General features: G+C 32.9%; 2 protein-coding genes across 2 annotated transcripts; both read left to right on the forward strand.

The window, feature by feature from the left end:
- Positions 1-1,521: 1,521 nt before the first annotated feature.
- On the forward strand, positions 1,522-9,030 carry LOC146943887 (uncharacterized). Its single transcript, XM_085742185.1, has 18 exons — positions 1,522-1,635; positions 2,024-2,131; positions 2,233-2,358; positions 2,463-2,525; positions 2,624-2,731; positions 4,058-4,135; positions 4,723-4,815; positions 4,942-5,028; positions 5,958-6,059; positions 6,139-6,258; positions 6,342-6,401; positions 6,908-7,056; positions 7,835-7,919; positions 8,013-8,071; positions 8,181-8,226; positions 8,328-8,419; positions 8,507-8,576; positions 8,677-9,030. The coding sequence occupies exons 1-18, from the start codon at positions 1,573-1,575 to the stop codon at positions 8,746-8,748; spliced, it is 1,581 nt and encodes a 526-aa protein (XP_085598311.1). The 5' UTR covers positions 1,522-1,572; the 3' UTR covers positions 8,749-9,030.
- A 5,143-nt stretch (positions 9,031-14,173) lies between these two features.
- Positions 14,174-16,085, forward strand: LOC146943888 (uncharacterized). The gene has a single exon (XM_085742186.1). It carries the CDS (start codon positions 14,824-14,826, stop codon positions 15,652-15,654), a length of 831 nt encoding a protein of 276 aa, XP_085598312.1. The 5' UTR covers positions 14,174-14,823; the 3' UTR covers positions 15,655-16,085.
- Positions 16,086-20,106: the final 4,021 nt, after the last annotated feature.

Genomic DNA, 20,106 nt, shown 5'->3' on the forward strand with positions numbered 1-20,106 from the left:
GACCAAACGGCGGCAACCGCCTTTATCGTCAAGTTCGGCGAAATCATCGGAAGAGAAGAAGAGCCGTTAAGATGATTTGAACGACGGACAAATTATTGCACAAGTATTTTCTTTTTTTGAAAGAATTGCACAAGTATTTTCTAAAAATCGTTAAAAGCCAAACACAAGGTCTGGAACATAGAAGTAAGATTCAGCTCAATTTTTTTTTAATACTCAAAGTGAAAGAACCGATATGTAATAAAGTAGCTGGTGTTTGTGTTTGAGGAGGTGATTTGTTGGTGATTCTTAGATGTAATCAAGAGTTTTCTGTGTCTTCAATTTTTTATGAACAATGAGTTGCCTTTAATTGAAACACAGCAGGTTTGTATGTGGTTGTGTTTGAGTAGGAGATCAGTGGCTTTTCAGTTCTGGGGTTGTGTTTGAGAAAGACAAAGATGAGTCTATTTGGTGTCTCCTTGAACACAATCGATTGCATAAGCTTTTTCTTTATTTATTTATTTTTTCAATTAAAGAACCAGTCTTTCTAGACCAGTAAAACCAGTAAGCCGGTTAAGAGACTTGGAATTTGTTAAAAAGTAAGGCACGTGGCCCAATGGTTGGGAGAGTACTATAAGAGAGTGACTGAGCGATGGTTCCTAGCATTGCTCAACATTGTTTTGTTTTACACATAGTCAAGTGTTGGAGACAACAGTGTACTTTTTTGTTTCCCTGCAAAGCAAACGTGATTGGAGGAGAAAAAAACATGTATCAGGTTTTTTCTATGCGGTTCGTGCTTTTGTCATATATTTTTGCTAATGATTGTAATCCACGTCACTGTACGAGGAACCGGATACGACATTGTACCGTGTTTTGTGTGTATTGAAGGATTCCAGCGTCGGCAAAATATATTTTGCAAACACATTTTTTAGAAGACACAGCTTTAAAATATAATTAAGCACCAAAACTAAATTAACAAATATTAATCTCTTAAATTTCTTAAAAAAAAAAATACTAATCTCTTAAATTAACAATCTAAAAAATAAAACACACTTCTTAGCAGGTGTTTTTGGTTTAAAGTAAGTCAATCAAAAGTTCTAAATAAGTATGTTTAAAATCTTTTAAAAAATTAAAAGTTTAAGTATAATTAAACAATTTTTAATTTTACACAGACTAAAAATAGATATTGGTAAAATTTCTTTAATTATCCTTAACCTTTCATATTTTGAAATGATTTTTTACAAACATGTTGAAAACATTATAATAATTTCTTTTATAAAAATGGGAATTTTTTAACATATAATGAATCAAATATGAATTTTTTCAAAAAGTCAAAATTTCAAGATAAAACTATTGAAAATTCGGACCTAAAAATGTAATTTTGAGCTAATGTATTGCGGAAGTTTGAGGTGGCAAAGAGCAATTTTTAATATATATTGGGTTCGTTTAAACCCGCCGAAACGGCCCAACAACAAGCTCCAATTTCCTTGATGTGAAGGCGGTGGATTGTGAAGATATAAAAACTCGATAAATCTCTGTTCAATTGCATTATTCCATATTTCAATTTTTTCCTCAATTTCTCTTAAACCCTCGACGATGGCTGCGGTAACACTTCCTTACCAAAACGGAGTCGTTGCGGAGAATACTGATCCGAAGCAGGTTTCAATTCTTCTAACCTCTGTTACTATCGCATAACCTTTGATTCATTTGATTTTCGTTGTTTATAGATTGGAGGAAATTGATTTGAATTAAATTGATAGGTGCTATTCAAATTTATTCTGAATGTTTGTGTTTTCGTTTTGTTGAATCAATATTGTAGTGAAATTAGGGTTTTCGAACTTTAATTAAGCGCGATTTAGTAGAATATATATTATACTTTGTTTTGATTGAAGCTCTTAAACTGAATTAGTTATTTTAATTGTTCTATACTGTGATTGATTATAGAGTGTTTTGGAAATTGTATATCTAAGTAGATAATGGTTTTCATAATTGGTGAAATTGTATATCTAAGTATTTTGATTTAGTAAGCATACTTGTTAATATTTAGGTTCTTGAACAAGTTGAAATTGAGTATGTACCAGAGAAGGTAGACTTTGAAGGCATGGATGAAGAATTTAGAAAAATATTTGAGAAATTTAGTTTCACTGCTTCAGAGGTAATGTGCTGCCCTTAATTGATTTTTTTTTTTTTTGTCGTTGCAACTTCTTTGGTTTATTGTTTTGAATTTTGATTAAAGGTTTGCTATTGTAATACTAGGACACTGATAAGAAGGATGAGGCGGAGAAAACTGCAGCAACTAAAAAGAAAGCTAATTCTGATTCTGATTCTGAAGAAAATGATAACGAGCAAAAAGAAAAAGGCGTATCAAACAAGAAGAAAAAGGTGAAGCAATTTGTAGCATGTGTATTTCATTTTGTGTTTTATTCTAAATTTGTTGTTGTATTCCTGTGGAGATCCATTCTGAAAAAGTTTAATCTTGTGTTCAGCTTCAACGAAGAATGAAAATTGCTGAACTGAAACAAGTTAGCTCAAGACCTGATGTTGTTGAGGTAGGAATGTCTTATATTGCACAATTAGTTTGAAATGGTTGGGTATCCCCTTCTTTCAAGGCCATTATGCAAATGATATTTCATAATTTCATTTTCAGGTTTGGGATGCTACTGCAGCAGATCCTAAGTTGCTGGTGTTTTTGAAATCTTATCGGAACACTGTACCTGTACCTAGGCATTGGTCACAGAAAAGAAAATTTTTGCAGGTTAGTCAGCTTCCTAACTTGATAGTTATTATAGGTTAATGATGTAAGCATGTCTGATGGTTGTGCCCTGCATGAGTGATGTAGTAATAGGGTGAAAACGATGAAGTCAATAAGGTTTATCTTATATATGTATGTATGTGGTTCTTGCAGGGGAGCGGCTGTGGCAATCACCAATCCTGGACTGGTAGGTGTTTGGAAATGGGCATCCTTGGGTTGTTTCTCCTTTATTATCTTTGTTATAATGATTGGGAATATGGTGCTCACACTTGTATTGTTTTATATGATGGGGAATAGGACTGTTCATAATTCAGTTCAGTCAAAAAGTGAAATGAACCAAACCATAACACCAATTCATAAGATCCGTATTGAACTGTAATATATTAATTACAAACGAACTAGACTAATGGTTCTTAATTTCAAACCGAACCGTTGCTATACAATTTTCCCCAAGTTGAACTGTTTTTTTGCGAATCAATTTTTTTTTTTTTTATAGAATGGTGAATCAGTTTGTGCATATACAAAAGCTTTTGGCGATGGATGAAACAGTGGTTATGGGACTATAAATTTCAGTTTCATTTAGGGATTAATTCCCAAATTGTGGGAAAAGGGAATGTTGGATTTGAAATATACATGTTAAATTCCAATTTATAATCTTGAAAACAAGTGGCAATACCTAGTGAGTTAAACATAGTCGCGAATCCCTGACTTCTAAAACTACGTGGTTTGTTTGAACAAACCTCGTGAGGGAGAAGTAGCTTGGGAGAGTGAAGTACATAATCTACAGATCGCGAGATTTGCGACTCCTGAGGAACAGACCGTGACCGTGAAAATGGATTTAGGATTCGTCATTGATAGAGAGAGGATTTAGGTTTACAAGCGGATCTTGGATTCGCGAAGAGTTTATAAATGACACCGAACCTGAAAATAAACGAGGATATTTGTAGTTCGGTTCAGTTATTTGCAGTTCAGTTCTAGTTTAGTAAATTGTGTGTGAAATAGTGGTTTGGTTCGTAAACTACCAGAATTTGTTCGGTTAATTTCAGTATAGTTCGGTTCAACTTTTTTGTTGTGGGCAGGCCTAATTGGGGACCTATAATTATATGGCTTTTTTGCATGATATTAATGGGTATTTATTCACGACAAAGGTTCTAATAGCTCTACTTTTAATTTTCAGATGCCTTTCCATTGTGCTTAATGCTCAGGCTGAAATTCCTCTTTATCTTCAATTATTTATGATTGATATTACTTAGCCCAATTATATAATTGATGCTGACATATATTAAGTTAGTAGTTATCTCATCAGAAGCTGTGTTATTGTTTTGGCAGGGGAAACGAGGTATTGAGAAACAACCCTTTCAACTTCCTGATTTCATTGCTGCCACTGGTATTGAGAAAATCAGACAGGTAATCTGACCTGTTTGCATATATATGTGTGTGTGTGTGTGTGTGTGTGTGTGTGTGCTGTGCAGAACAACCTCCCATCAAAATAAGTGAACATTCTGTCATTTACTTACGAATTTTATGTGCTATCTGTGTTCCTGAAATTGCATTTTTTCTGTACCATCAGATGCTTATTCTACTGCATGCATTTTTTATGTGAACTACAAATTATGAACTTGTGCTTTGTTTTCCAAGAATCTCAAGATTATTTAAATAGGTAGCTGGGAAGTTGGTATATGTAAAGAATTTATGTAGATTTTGGGATGGATGGGTTGCTGGTTTTGATAAGTTGTTTGTACTTATAGCAAGTTAGAGTGTGGGAGTTCTGTTGTAAAATCAATATATTATCAAGTCACGTGCAGTAGAGATATGTTATATTGGGGATGTTGATGGAAAAGCCTTGTGTCCCTCTGTTGAATTTCTGTTTCATAAATGAACTTTATATGAAATGGATGTTTTCCTATGCTACATACATTCATCTATGTTCTTTAAATCATTTCACCAGATTGTTGTAGTTGCTGTTTTTTTAATCTGAAGTGTTGTGCATGCAGGCTTATATTGAGAAAGAGGACAGTAAGAAGTTGAAACAAAAGCAAAGGGAACGTATGCAACCAAAAATGGGAAAAATGGATATAGATTATCAGGTTTCATTTGTGTTTTTGCCTTTGTGTTTTACAATTTTATTTTACTTACATGATTTTATGTTGATCCATATGTTCTATAACTATTTTAATTCCTACTTTCTAATAGTTATATTTCTTGGTTGCTAGGTCCTTCATGATGCATTTTTTAAGTACCAAACAAAGCCAAAGCTGACATCCCTTGGGGAGTTGTATCACGAAGGAAAAGAATTTGAGGTATTACCCTTGCTAAAAAGTATTGAAGAAAGACTCAATATAGTGTAACTTATGCTTTGGTTGTACTTATTTATTTCTTGCGACATTTTGGTTTTGTTGTAGTGTTAGGCTAGTTCTTAGGACACCATAGTAACTTTTACTTCACAGGAGTGGATCTCTAATGTTGAGCAATAGGTGTTTGGCCCAACGATTGATTTGAGTGGAACTTTTCGTTTTCTTTTAATTATTTAGGACAGATAATTCATGTGCAATTTCTATTTTTGTTGATAAACGTGCAAAGTTTGTGATTGCTGTAACTTGTATGTTAAATAAAATCAACAAGTGGCATATACTACTGAAATTATTATTGGGATTCAATTTTCAAATGCAGTTTCCTCTTTTGCATTAGTTTGTTTCCCACCACCTGATGGGAAAAACATAGATTGTTGTTGACGTATTTCCAGTATTTTGTTTATTAGGTCATTATGTGTTTTTTGTGTTGAATTTGAACTTCTATAGACACAGTTCAAAGCTCCAATGTAAATGTATGAAATATTTCTCTTTTGAGAGGTTGGATCCTCTCCTTCTCCCATTCTCTTCTTCTCCCTCCTTCTCCATTTTGTGTCTTTCTCTCGAAATTTTAGAGAGAAGATCAAGAAAGAGAAAAAAAATAAAAAAATAAGATTAAGAGTGAGAGAATATCAAGAGAGAGAGACACAAAATGGAGAAGGAGAGAATGAGATAAGGAGAGGATCCAAGCCCCTCTTTTGACGAAAGATCTAAGAGTGTGTTATCTTATTCTAGCTTTAACTAGAGGTTTCCATTGATCTAGTTGAGCGTTAGTGATCCAGGCACATTCACAAGTTTTCACTTTTAATTTGGCTCTTTTATTTTACTTATATATTATTGGAACGGAATTAGTTTGTATGATGACATTGGTTGGTGTGCAGGTAAAGTTGAGGGAGATGAAACCTGGTATGTTATCACACGACTTGAAAGAAGCTCTTGGTATGCCTGAGGGTGCTCCTCCTCCATGGCTTATTAATATGCAGGTAAGGACAGTGTCTAGTGCATTTTTCGTTGATCCTGTATTGGCCTTGTACATTAAACGTGTTCTATTTTTTTCCCCAGAGATATGGTCCTCCACCATCTTACCCTCAGCTGAAGATCCCAGGACTGAATGCTCCCATACCCGCTGGAGCTAGCTTTGGTTATCATCCTGGTGGATGGGGCAAGCCTCCTGTCGACGAAGTATACTTTCTTTATAAATTCACTGTTTATTTTTGGTTCCCCCTTTATCTTATTAACCAGCTTACGTATCTTCATCTAAACAGTATGGACGCCCACTATATGGAGATGTTTTTGGTGTTCAACAAGATCAGCCTAACTATGAGGTTTGCTTTAATTAGAAGTTATACTATTTAATTAGAGTGGAAGCTTTTTATCAAATACTATTTTACAAAGCCACCCATTTTTTCTAACTTCATTGTTGGGTTTCAATAGTAAACATGTTTCTGAAGCATATGAAATTTCATTTTTATCTGTTCATATAGACTATATATGTAGTTTTCTTTTTGTTTCTTATCCTGTGTTTAATGTAAACATTGTAGAGATGAAAGCAAGAGAGTAATTAGTGTTGTATCATATCACCTTGCTTATCCAAAACTTCAAAATATATTCCTCAGTGCTATTTCTTGATTACTCTTTTGGTGTGGCGGCGTTTTAAAAATTCCTTCTCTTTTCACCCATAAGAGGCAGTCCTTTTATTGGTTGAATGAAAAACGTAAGAAATAAAAATACTAAGTTTTACTTAAGAGCCCCATACAATGTCAACTTTAAAATGTTATCATTTTCATTGTGTTATTTCTTTTCATAATTTGCTGGTGTCCTCATTATGCAGGAAGAGCCAGTTGATAAGACTAAACACTGGGGTGATTTGGAGGAGGAGGAGGAGGAAGAAGAGGAAGAAGAAGAGGAGGAGGAGGAAGAAGAAGGAATGGAAGAGGAGGAATTTGAAGATGGTGTTCAGTCTGTTGATAGTCTATCAAGGTATTGTTATTTTACCATTTCATTATCTTGTTAACATGTAATGTAGGTTTGAAGTGTGGTTGGTCATTTTACCAAAAGAAAGTGTGGGTGTTCTGAAGTGCCTCACCTTGATTTTGCTAGTTTTTTTCTTTTGAAAGGGATTACTATTCTTAATGGAAAATAACCCACCAACATAAAGAAAATCAATTATAAATTACATGTCTTTCAATTAAGCTTATTTGGCATTATCACTTGTTCGTAGTCAAAATATTACTTGCTATGATTTAAATGATTGATGAAATGCAATGTTGAGTTATTTATTAGTAGGGTCATCTAGTAAATTTATCAGAGGTACTGGGTTAGATAGATGTGGTGCTTATTAGGTTAGGTACTTGGTTGAAAATTTAAAAAAAAAACAATGTGGATATGCAGGTCCCACTTAGGGTCTGTTAGGTTTAATGGATGAGAGGGAAGGGATTTTAATGGAAGGGAGGGGGGAAGATTTTAAAATACCGTGTTTGGTTCAACATGGGAGGGGTTTAATGGAAGTAACATGTAAAATTATATTTTTCACCCTTGTAATATTTGAGGTCATATTAATTATACAGGTATTTTAGTCTAAATTTAAATAAGCAATCTCACCCCTTAAGTCCCCCACTTTTTTGCTCTCTTGCCCTCCCCTTCCCTCTAAAAAAAATGAACCAAACCACTAAGATTTAGAGTAATCCATCCCCGTACAGTTATTTACTGTCAATTTGAACTCATTCCTTACCTCTTTTTCCTGTGTCATTTTGCTCAGCACTCCTACTGGAGTGGAGACACCTGATGTTATTGACCTACGGAAGCAACAGAGAAATAAGGAGCCTGAGAAGCCTCTTTATCAAGTGAGTTTTTCCTACTGAACATTTTTTAACAGCTTTGACTTCTGTTTGACTAGTCATATCATTGACCTTTTTATTTTTCCGTTATCTATGAAGGTGCTTGAAGAGAAAGAAGAAAAAATTGGTGCAGGATCTTTACTTGTACCCGGACACACGTATGTAAATTTTGCAGCAACTCTATATAGTATTTGAGTAGCATTTTTCTCTCTCCATAATTGTTTGTTTCTTGATAAGTTCTGACGCTTCCTTTTCTCCTCTCTGTAGTTATGTGGTTGGCACTGGCACCCAGGATAAATCGGGTGCTAAAAGGGTAAGATGTTTTCTCTTTTAATAGGGTAGAGGGTTGTTTTCAATGATATTTGTTTTAGGAGGTGACATGTTTCATGTTTTTTTCTTTTTTGGAACTTCCAGGTCGATTTGCTTAAAGGTCAAAAGTCAGATAAAGTGGACGTCACTTTACTGCCGGAAGAGTTGGAAGCCATGGAAAATGTTCTGCCTGCCAAGTATGAATTTCTTTTCATCGTTTCTATTTCAGATTTAGTGGGTTATTTTTTTTGAAGAAATGATTTCTTACCTCTGGATTTATGCAGGTATGAGGAAGCTAGGGAGGAAGAGAAGTTGCGTAGTCAGCGAGAAGATTTCAGTGACATGGTTGCAGAGGTGTGTTAACTAACCCTACTAATCATATGGGACTGCATATTAACATTTTTTTAACATACCATTATGATCTGTATCTAACTTTGGTCTTTATCTGGTCCAGAATGAGAAGAAAAGAAAAAGAAAGATGCAAGAAAAGGACGGCAAGTCGAAGAAGAAGGACTTTAAGTTTTAGTTTTTTTTTTTTTTTTTTTTTTTTTGGTTGGTGTAATTCTCAGCTTGTACTTCTCGCATTGTGTGACCAGAGAACTTGTTTAACTCATAGTAGCTATAACTGTTTCGGGCAGGAATGTACGATAAGTAAATGAAATTAATAAAATTAAAAAACTAATTAGAACATGTAGTAAGAACTACTTTGTAGTCAGAACTACCTTGTATATACGCTGTCACACAACATCACCTGTCTGATGCAACTCTTTTTTCCAAGTTCGCAGAAATGGATTTCAAATTTGCAACACTTTATGCATGTTTGGTATTACATTGGATTTGTTGAAATTATGGTAACTCGTCATGATACTAAATATACACTTAATTGTGTGATTGAACAAATAAAATCAATTTTTTTTTAAGATTGAACGATTTGTTATAATTAAAATGCCCAATAACGGGCCATTTTTTTTTGAAGTCGTTCATGTGATACCAAATTATACAAGTGTAGATTCAACACGAGGGATTCTTTTCTCGTGGTTTTGTTCTTACACATGCTTAGCTTACAAGGATTTCCATGTCATTCACGTAACTTTAACAGAATTGAACCTACCACTTTTGCGTCTCTGATCACCATGTCACTTTCATGTTACGACAACAACCACCAAAAAAATGCCCATGCGTGTCTATTTATTGCTTATTTTGTGAACAGCTCCATATCAAGAAATACTTGAAACAAAATATAAGAATGGGATAACCGAGCAATTGAGCTCAAGTGGTAAATGAGTGTCACCAAGGACGAATTGTTTTGGAAGAACCCGAGTTCGATTCCTTTTTTGGATGAAATAATTTTTAGTCAGGATATCCTTACCTCACGGCTGAACTCCGGATTACTAGGACATTTTTCCCTAAGAATCGGAGTTTTAACTTAATATATATATATTTCAAATCAAAAAAAATCTTAATAACTTAAAGGGATGAAAATTTCACGTGGCAACAAATCCTGTGTAAATGATGATTTCCCGTCTTCCAACATTTTTCGAAACATGTTTGTCTGGACTGACATGCAAAAATACGACAATTGCTCTTTCGACATCCATAAAAGGCAGGCGGTAGTTAACTATCGTTTGGGAACATTTTTTAAATCATATCATCCAATTTAAAGTGTCTGAACCGTTCTCTAAAGTGACCCGATTTAGAAAGTGTCTTTACTATCATCTAAAGTGCGGACCTGTAATTAACTGCCGTTCGGTGGATTTTGAGAGCAATCATTGGTTTTCAATCTGATCCAATTGGAACATGCAAATTTCTAGGTTAGAAAACTTGATTTATAACAAATGAGTGAGTCAAGTCAATTGACTAAAAATATTGATCTATTGATTGATGGACCAATGCTAATTTTTTACAAAATACACATTTAAGAAAGGCAAGGAATTTTAAAGTGTGATCACTAAGTTTTTTTATCGTTGAGATATAAAAAACTTGATTTATATAAATAATATTTGTTTTAAACTTGAAAGATAAACAGGCTAAAGTCTGGCTTTTTTATAACTAAATGATCAACGATAAAAACGCTGACTAAGTTTATATTTAGTAAATAAAAGACATTTTTTTTGAGGAAGACATAAATAAAAGACATATTTAAACCCAAGCTAAATGCTTACATGTCATACAGTCTCAACAGATTACCTAATCCATTCTCACACCTAACTGCGTTCATCAAAGGGCAATTAACCATTAAAAATTTGATTTCAGTGATTGTTTTTTTTATTACCACGTGGTTTCTTGCTTCACCTGCCACCTAGAAGAGCCGCCAAAGAATATATGTGCACAAGATAATATATGTTAGTTTGATTCTTAATCAAATTTATTTTAAATGACCATAATAGTTTAATGGTCTTTAGCTGGCGTCTAAGTTGGACATAATAGACTCTTCCCTCTTTTAAATTAAAAAAAAGACTCTACCTATAGTTTAAGAGAGTTCAACTTAGATTTAATTCGATATGTCATTTTCATATTTGTCCGACAAATATTCTTTGTTTTGTCATTTTCTTATTGTATTTTATCAGTTGAAGATACGAGACTCTTTACCTAATCAACCGACCAAAGATTGATTTTCATTCACAGACTAATATCTTACCGTGATGGTAGTTCAATTATACACCTACATGTGGCTATAGGGTTCCTTATTCTTATACTAACACTTAATTTTATAGCTGCCAGCAAGTTGAAGAAAATTCATTAGGTAAAATTTCACCCTAACTTATAAAATATTTTTGTAATCTTTTATCTTCTGAGCTGTATTTACATTTCATTGTTTATTTATTGAGTTTCTCGCAAGTGATATCAGAAATGCAAAATATCAATAGAAAATAAAAGCGAGCGCATAAGCATGTAGCCATGCAGTAAATTATAGGACTCAAATATTCTACCAAAAAAATACTAGGACTCAAATCAATTAATTCAATATAGTGTACTAAATCCTATCAAATGTGAGAAAAATAAAGGAGAGGAAAAACGTGCACTCTCTAGTCCTATTTATAAGAAAGGGTCTTGTTAACCAGTGCCCCGGGGTGGAGCCACTGGTTAAGGAATCTATAAATAGAATTTTCTGTCTTGGAAATATAAACTGTCACTTTTATTAAGTAATAATTACAATACTTTTTAATAAAGACTTACTTTATTTGGTGCTTAACCAATGCCCCGGGGGCACTGGTTAACATTCTCTCATAAGAAATAATCAACTTTTTAGATTCATTGGATAATTATGATCAATTATAATCTAAAAAACTAATTATTTCTTATAAAAATATGACATGAGGAAGTATTTCGTTTCAACAGTCGTGTTTACGAAACTATCTAATTTAATTCATAATAATATTTTGGTTACAATCAAGTATTTCGATGAATAAATGAAAACCAGCATAAAATATGACCGTCTTAACTAGACTATTAACAGCCTCATCGATGTATCTTCTAATAAAGTCCACCTTCGAGTTTGTGAAAAGAGAAGGGAAGGTATTTCTACATTCTCTAATAATAGTTCCAAAATCAAATTCATCTCTTCTATTATTATGATAGCTATCAACCACTCTTATAGAGTCAAAATCAACACTCTTCAACATTACTAATACAGTAAAAACTCTATAAATTAATAACGTCGGGACTGGAGAAATTTATTAATTTAAAGGGTTATTAATTTATCGATAAATTAATAATTATTAATTTAAAGAGTTTTTAAGTAATTATACTGTACATACCAAATAAAAAGGCAAATTAGTCTATGTCTCTTAGAATTACGTTGCAGCGAACCTTGAGACTCAACGTAAATTAGTAACTACTGTGTTCACATGCATTGGAAAACAATAATGACTTTTGAAGTACAGTAAATGTAAACAAGAGGAACAAATGTGTTCAATGTATTCTTAATATATTTTTTTTCAGTTTCTATGAATTATTAATTTATGATTTACTTGGGGCCGAAAATTATAAAGGGATCTCCGAAAAAATTATTATCTTATTATTTTATCGAGTTTTTCAATTTTTTACATTGGCCCAAGTCAGGACCGGACAAATTTATTATTTTAGAGAGTTTATTAATTTACCGAGTATTAAATTAAAGAGTTTCTACTGTATGCAAGTCTTAGACATATCTAAGAGCATAAAATAAGCACAAGCGAAATCCATTCAATTTTTGTCAGAACAAAACTCCCTTAATATATAATCGGAATACAAAAACATATTTCTACTCTTCAACATGTTTTATCTCCCTTAAAAAAAAAACAGTCATTGTGAAGATCAAATTTATTTACAGAATAAGTTAACTAGATAGATATTGCCATATATATTATTGGCATTGTTGTACGTTCCTGTCATTGTGAAGATCAAATCAAATAATGCTTATGTGTGTGTATGACACTTCAGTTATTCTTTGTCCAAACGTGTCGGCTGATCCATCGTACACAAATTAATTTGTGTCAAGACATTCGTCGTACTCCAAACATGCTCCTAGTACTATTTTAAAATGTCTTTAATGATTCTATTGCTTATAATATTTTTTTTTTTGAAGGAAAAAAAAAAATATATATATATATACACATGATTATAATATATACACATGATTATATTGCTTATAATATATACACATGATTTATGTCCTCTTGACCAAAAAATATTATACAGATGATTTTACATTTAATTTTTACGAGCCTCTAAAAAAAAGTGTTAAAGACATTTTTTTTTAGATTCAAATTAATTCATATTCATTAAAAAGTTAAAATTTCAATTTTCGATGCATTGAAATTGAATACATAATTTTTCATAAAAATTTCTATTTATAATCATCCCTTAAAAGTATTCTTAAGGTACTCATTAGCATTTCTTAATTGTATACTTATATATCTTTTCTACGTTTTTACATAAATACAAATTAAGTCATATTCACTAAAAATTTAAATAAAATTCAATTTTCGATGCATTGAAATTGAATACATAATTTTTCATAAAAATTTCTAGTTATAATCCCTTAAAAGTATTCTTAAGGTACTCATTAGCATTTCTCAATTGTATACTTATATATATTTTCTACGTTTTTACATAAATACAAATTAAGTCATATTCACTAAAAAGTAAAAAAAAAAAAATCAATTTTCGATGCATTGAAATTGAATACATAATTTTTCATAAAAATTTCTATTTATAATCCCTTAAAAGTATTCTTAAAGTACTCATTAGCATTTCTCAATTGTATACTTATATATCTTTTCTACGATTTTACATAAATATAAAATTCGATATATGTGTGTCAAGATCAAGATTTAAACATTCTTAATATAAGAGATTACTTTATTATTAATTTCTTTATTTGAGGTGAATTTAAGAAATGAACTTGAGACCTACACCATTATAGGCCATAGACATGAGACCTACACGTGCATGCAACATTATAGATATACCCAACTTGTAACATGTAATCACATGACATTGGACCATAAATCACCACTACACTACATCCATTCTTTCTATGTGTCCCACAAGAAAAACCATGTGTTGCCAACTGTTTTTAACCTTGATGAGAATCTAAGGCCCCACTATTACCACCCTTCCCTTTCCCCTAATGTCATGTTAATCCATTTAGAAAAACTAGCCTTTTGTGTGCTTGTCGTCTTTTTTGCCAACTTTGTGTTTGTATTGGTGGCCATTGGCCAAGTATGCCTATACTTCAAATTATTTTAGTATCATGCACATCAACTTTCCTTTTACAGCAAAAACACTTGGAGCACTATCAATGGCCTATAGCTTTCCACGTGTCAACCACCCACCTTCAACTTGGAGGTTAAGTATCCCTAAGACAAAATTTGAATTTCCTAAGATCGTAAGTTCACGAACGTTCATACATCGCTAATAATTGGATCGAGATTGGATGATTTAAATTTTGAAGTAAATTAATTTTTTTTCTAAACTCTAAAGTATCAAACTTGATATATAATTCGTCTGATCATGATTCGACGGCTATAATATATTAAATCCATAAATGAATATAAGTAAATTGATGAATGCCGACATTTAAATCCCTCTAAAAATGGCTTAGTAGCGCTATTTCCCTTTCCTATAATACTTGTGTGGTGAGCAAGAAAAGTTGAACTCCCAGGTTGTTACCATAAATTTGATAGGGAAATTCCTCTACTAAACCTATATACAACCCTATAAGTAACAATCAAAAAATTAAACCACTCCTTTCTTCCACACACAAAACAAGTTGAAGTAATTTTTCTCTGATCTTATTAGTATAATTATTGTTCCTTTACAGATAGATAAGGCCATAAATAGGCACTATTAGATATAGACATTTTATTAGAGAAAATACATGCTTATTTCTTCTCACCTTCCTAGTCTTTTCCTTCTATCAAACCACTCTCATTCATCAATTCCCTTGCACTTCTACACGGTTTATCCTATAAACAACGTGATAATATTAATCTCATCATCCTCTTATTAACCTTAATGATTTCTCTTCTTAAGGGCTAAACTTATCACTTTTTTTTTTCATTTGATTGCATAAAAGAAAATCCTGTTTTTGATCCTATTGTTATCTTATTAAGATATGGGCTTGAGTTCTAAGCAAGTTTCTAGTAGAGGTGTTGATTGGAACCAAACCTTGTTGCAAGATCAAAACATGGAACTTCCAAAGACTCCTCCCATGAGAAAACAACAGCAACAAAATCAGCAACTAGAGGCAGTGAATTGTCCAAGATGTGACTCTACAAATACCAAATTTTGTTACTACAACAACTATAACAAGTCTCAACCTCGCCATTTCTGCAGAGCTTGCAAGAGACATTGGACTAAAGGTGGTACTCTCAGGAATGTTCCTGTTGGTGGTGTTAGGAAGAATAAGAGAGTCAAGATATCAACTTCTCCAACTTCTATTAGCATCACCTCAAAAACTACTATTAGCACCTCCTCCACCACCACCTCAAATGACAACAGGCAGAATAAAAAAACCACACCTTCTTCTATGCATGAATCTCTTATTCATCCACCATCTTTGTTGCCACCACAGAATCTAATGAGTACCAAAGATCAATCAGGTGGTAACAATGAAGAATTTGGTATTGGTAATGACATGTTTCTGAGTTCATCTATGCCTTTTCCTCAAAACCAAAGCTTTATATTCCCATTCTCAAACTCAAGCTCTTTAAGATCATCCAATGGATATAACTATGGTGAAGAGTTTAAAATAATGGAGGAGTCAACTATTAACAACAGTGCAATGCCAAGCACTAGTGGTAGTGGCACTATTACACATCCATGGGAGATACCTGCAACAAGTAGTGGCATGGATATGTCAAACTATTGGAGTTGGGAGGATATTGATTCTTTGGTCTCAACTGATCTAAATGTTCCTTGGGATGATTCTGATATCAAACCTTGATATCAATAAAAAACCGAACCGGACAGTTCAACCGACATTTATTATGGTTTGGTTATTTTGGAAGTTCGATAACGAGCGGTTTAACACGGTTGAATCATGATCTAGAAGTCTCGCCTGTTTGATGTCCGGTTCAGGTTTTAAACCATTGCCTGATATAAAAAAAAAAAAAAAAAATATGATTTGTTAACACATGGTAGTTTAGTTTCTAATGTCCATAGGTTAGTTATTTACTTGGGGTGTTGTGTTTTTGATACAGATTAGTAAGTGTTTCTTGTTCTCATATGGAACATATTATGCAGTGGTGTATGAGTATTTGGAGCTGACTTATTTTAGTTTCAGCTTCAGATTCAAGCAAGAGGGTCTAATTAATATTAATGTAATCCACTGTGTCTACCTATTCATTTCTATGTTATTTCCTACGTTAATTGTAACTTTTTCTTTATAAGTGTTTGGGGCTAATTTGTTATGGCTAGGGAGAAATGTTAGTATCAAGTGAACAATCATGGACCTCTTTTATGTAGAATCTATGAAACACTAACATATACATGATAGCGGACACAATATGCTACTAATATGTTGACACTTTAATGATTTGATTGAATGTTGATATAGTTTATGATGGTATTATACATTGACATGTATCGGACACTTGTTCTTTAAAAAAAAAGAAAAAAATATCGGACATTTAAATGTACTTGAATATACTTTTGATATAAAATATCGATGCTACAAAACGTAGAACTCTTTAAGTGTTGGATATTTGTTTAAGGGAGTTAGAAGTTTATTATCTTAGTTATCTTAAATATTATTATATAAAGGTGTATCCTGCCTTATTTTTATCATATTCTTCATTCTATTAATTTCAAATAATTCACCATTTTTTCGGTTTATTTCTTTTAATTGAGCTAAACCATGCTTCTCAACGTTTGATGTCCCAACTCATACTACATACTACATGGCTACTACATAGTCCACGATAAAATGGTAAATTAATGTATGAAATTGGGTTAGGAATTAGGATTATTCTTTAAGTTTAGGTTAATTGTTTGTTAGTGGTTTATGATGGAGAGATGAGTATTGAAATGGGGTCTAGTCCAGCAAAGCTGAAGTGACAGAATGTGATGGAAGATTCTTATGGATATAGTATGTTGGAGTGATATAACAATGATTTGATTGCTCAATATTCATCACAACCACTCGTTGAGAATCATTCTTAGTTACTGGTCCAGAATGAAAGAATTCTGGTTGCTAATATTTTATTGCTACAATTATGTGGGCTTGTAGTTCATAATCATCACACTTCCCGGAATAACTGATTCATTTCAATTTTCAATACAACTTTCATCATTTCTAATACAATATAACACTACTCCCTCCGTTCCTTTATAATTGTCACTTTTGCATAAAAATTTTGTTTCTAATTAATTGTCGTTTTCAAAGTTCAAAGTATCATTAAATGTGTCTTTACCTATATTACCCCTATATATTTATTGCAGAGAGAAAAATGTATGAAATGAAGTATTAAATGATTAAGGTTATTATAGGAAAAAGATAAATCGTTGTATCAAAAGTAGTAAAAGTATTTGTTGTCTTGGTTTGTGTAAAAAGTCAAAATGTGACAATTAAAAAGGAACAGAGGGAGTAAATAATACTACTTTTATCATTCCCAATACAATATATTTCACTTTCTCCTTTATTTATACATTTTTCTTAATATGTGTGAAAAACAAAATTGTGTCAATTAAATTGGGACGGAGGTAGTATTTCTAATGTTTGTTTTTGCTTGTCGTTACTTATATTATTGCTCAGCTATTAACCAACAAAAAATAGACCTCTGTAGTACTACATGAATTTGCACCCTACAAGATATTCTCATTCTCAGAGTTTGGTGATGTAACTGGAATCACATAATTCACATTCAGATCTTAGTTGGCAACAAAAAAAAAATCTTCTAGAGATTGACAGAGAAGAGAACTATTTGGTGAAATTGATATTTTTTACAAACTTTTTTACCACTCACATCTCATAAAACCATTGTTAATAGCTCTTTTGCAATATATTTTGGCTCAGCAGTCCACCAAAGGACGAGGCAGGTTGAAGTTTCAACTCGGCTACTCATGTTGTTACGTCTCGCACTGCTATCTTATTCATTACACACCTCTCTCTCTCTTTCACTCTCACTCTTTAGTATTTTTGAGGAGCAATATTGGGTTGAATCATGACATTAGATTAAGAACAACATTAGGCTCAAGTCAAAATGACTCAAATACCATAAATGAGACTTTTCGAAACAACTTGTAGCTCGATTATCCATTGGACTAAGAACAACCACACAAGTAAGATACACTACCCTCGTTAAAAAACTATCATCGAGGTGTATATTGAAGTTGTATTGAAGTTCCATATTGCTTAAATTTTTTGGATGTTGTAACTAATTTTAGATTGAGATTTACATTTATTTATCGGCTTAGACAGACACATTGGCCAATTCATGAGATCCACCTCAGATTAGGCCTCAAATTTATATTTAGTAAAATTATTACTATGGTTTTATTCCTCATTTTGTCCTCACTAGGACCGCTAGCCATTTGTGTGTACAAGAGGTGAAATAACCATAAAATAAGATTATGGCCATGACTATAGAACATTTGAGCTTATAATAAAGTTTAGGGTTAATTAAGTAAATTGTCCTTATAAATATTCAGAATTTTGTTTTTAGTTCCTATAAAATAAAATCACACTTTTTAGTCTTATAAAATTTTCCATCAGCATTTTTAGTCCTTGTAAAATTTTTCCATCAGCATTTTTAGTCCCTGTCAAAAATTTCCATCAACATTTTGGTCCCTAAAATGCTTAAGGAAAATGTCACAGGGACTAAAAAGTGTGATTTTATTTTGTAACGACTAAAAACAAAACTGTGAATATTTATAGGGACTAAAAATTTAATTAACCCTAAAGTTTAATTATTTACATATCGAGGTTTTTGTCTTGCCTCCTAAACTGCTTTGAAAATTGTTGTTGACACATTGCATAAGGCTGTGTCACACTTGTAAAATATGATTATGCCCCCTCGGCAGTTAACTGCCGAGGAATTTAAAATCCGGCTGCAGTTAACTGCCGAGGAAAACCTCGGTAGTTAACTGCCGAGAAATATGTTTCATCAGATGAAACAGGAAACCTGCTCCTCCTACACACTATTTTCATCAACTTCCATACCATTTCATCCAATCCCCCCCAAATCCAATAATTTTTTTCATCAAATCTTGCTCCAAAATGATTCAAGCATCAAGCATAGGAGCTATCAACACACTCTTGACATAAAAAAACAGGTATTGAGCATTTTAATCGGTTTATTTTTTGATTACTGTATGGGTATCTACGTCAGTTACGTAGAACCCTGGCATGGGAAATCTCGGTTGTATACTGCCGAGGAAATTCTCGGTAGCTTACTGCCGAGAAAAACCTCGGTAGTTAACTACTGATGAATACTTGTGAAAAAAATTTCACAACCGAAAAATGGCAGCTACTGCCATTTTTTTCAATTTTTTTTCTCTGTTTTTTTTTTGTTTTTCTTTGTTTTAATTCATTATGGCATGTATGTTTATGCATTAGTCAGTTGTTAATTCATATTTTTGTGTTGTTTAATTATAGTAATGGTAGAGAACGCGGAAGATGTTCCGGGAGAGACAAACAAAATTTTGTCCAAATTTCCGGAGATGTCAAACCGCCTAAGATTGAAGCCAAACCAAACATTGATGGAGCTTCCGTCCATGTTGAAGCTTCTAAATATGTTGGCCCCGGTGTCCTCCCACTTCAAGCCCACGAAGTTGACACGGTTAGGTTTTTTTCGGACGACGTTAGGTGGAAAGATAGAGAATAATTGCTTGAGTGGGTACGTCGTCAAGCAAATAAAGCGGGATTTACAATTGTTACAAAAAGATCAAGCTTGATCCATCCAATGTTGCGCGTAGTGTGTGAAAGGAGTGGAGCTCACAAAGTGCCTAAAAAAAACCGAAGCATGCAACAATGGGCTCAAGAAAATGTGGGTGCTTATTCATGATTAGTGGATATCAAAGTACGCAAACAAAGGGATGGGGATTGAACATTCTTAACGGAGTTCACAACCATGCGATGGAGCCGGCTTTAGAAGGACACATTCTTGCTGGTAGATTAAAAAAGGACGACAAGAAGATTGTACGTGACTTGACCAAGAGCAAGATGCTTCCAAGAAATATTTTGATACACTTGAAGAACAAAAGACCACATTGCATGACAAATGTGAAGCAAGTGTACAATGAACGTCAACAAATATGGAAGGCAAATAGAGGTGACAAGAAGCTGTTGCAATATCTAATCTCGAAGTTGGAGGAGCACAACTATACTTATTACTCTAGAACACAAAGTGAAATTACTACAATCGAAGATATCTTTTGGGCTCATCCAACATCCGTT

This window comes from Medicago sativa, chromosome 2 (genome assembly GCF_051527215.1).
Source record: "Medicago sativa cultivar Bolivia chromosome 2, Bolivia_mono, whole genome shotgun sequence".
NCBI classification, from domain to species: domain Eukaryota; kingdom Viridiplantae; phylum Streptophyta; class Magnoliopsida; order Fabales; family Fabaceae; genus Medicago; species Medicago sativa.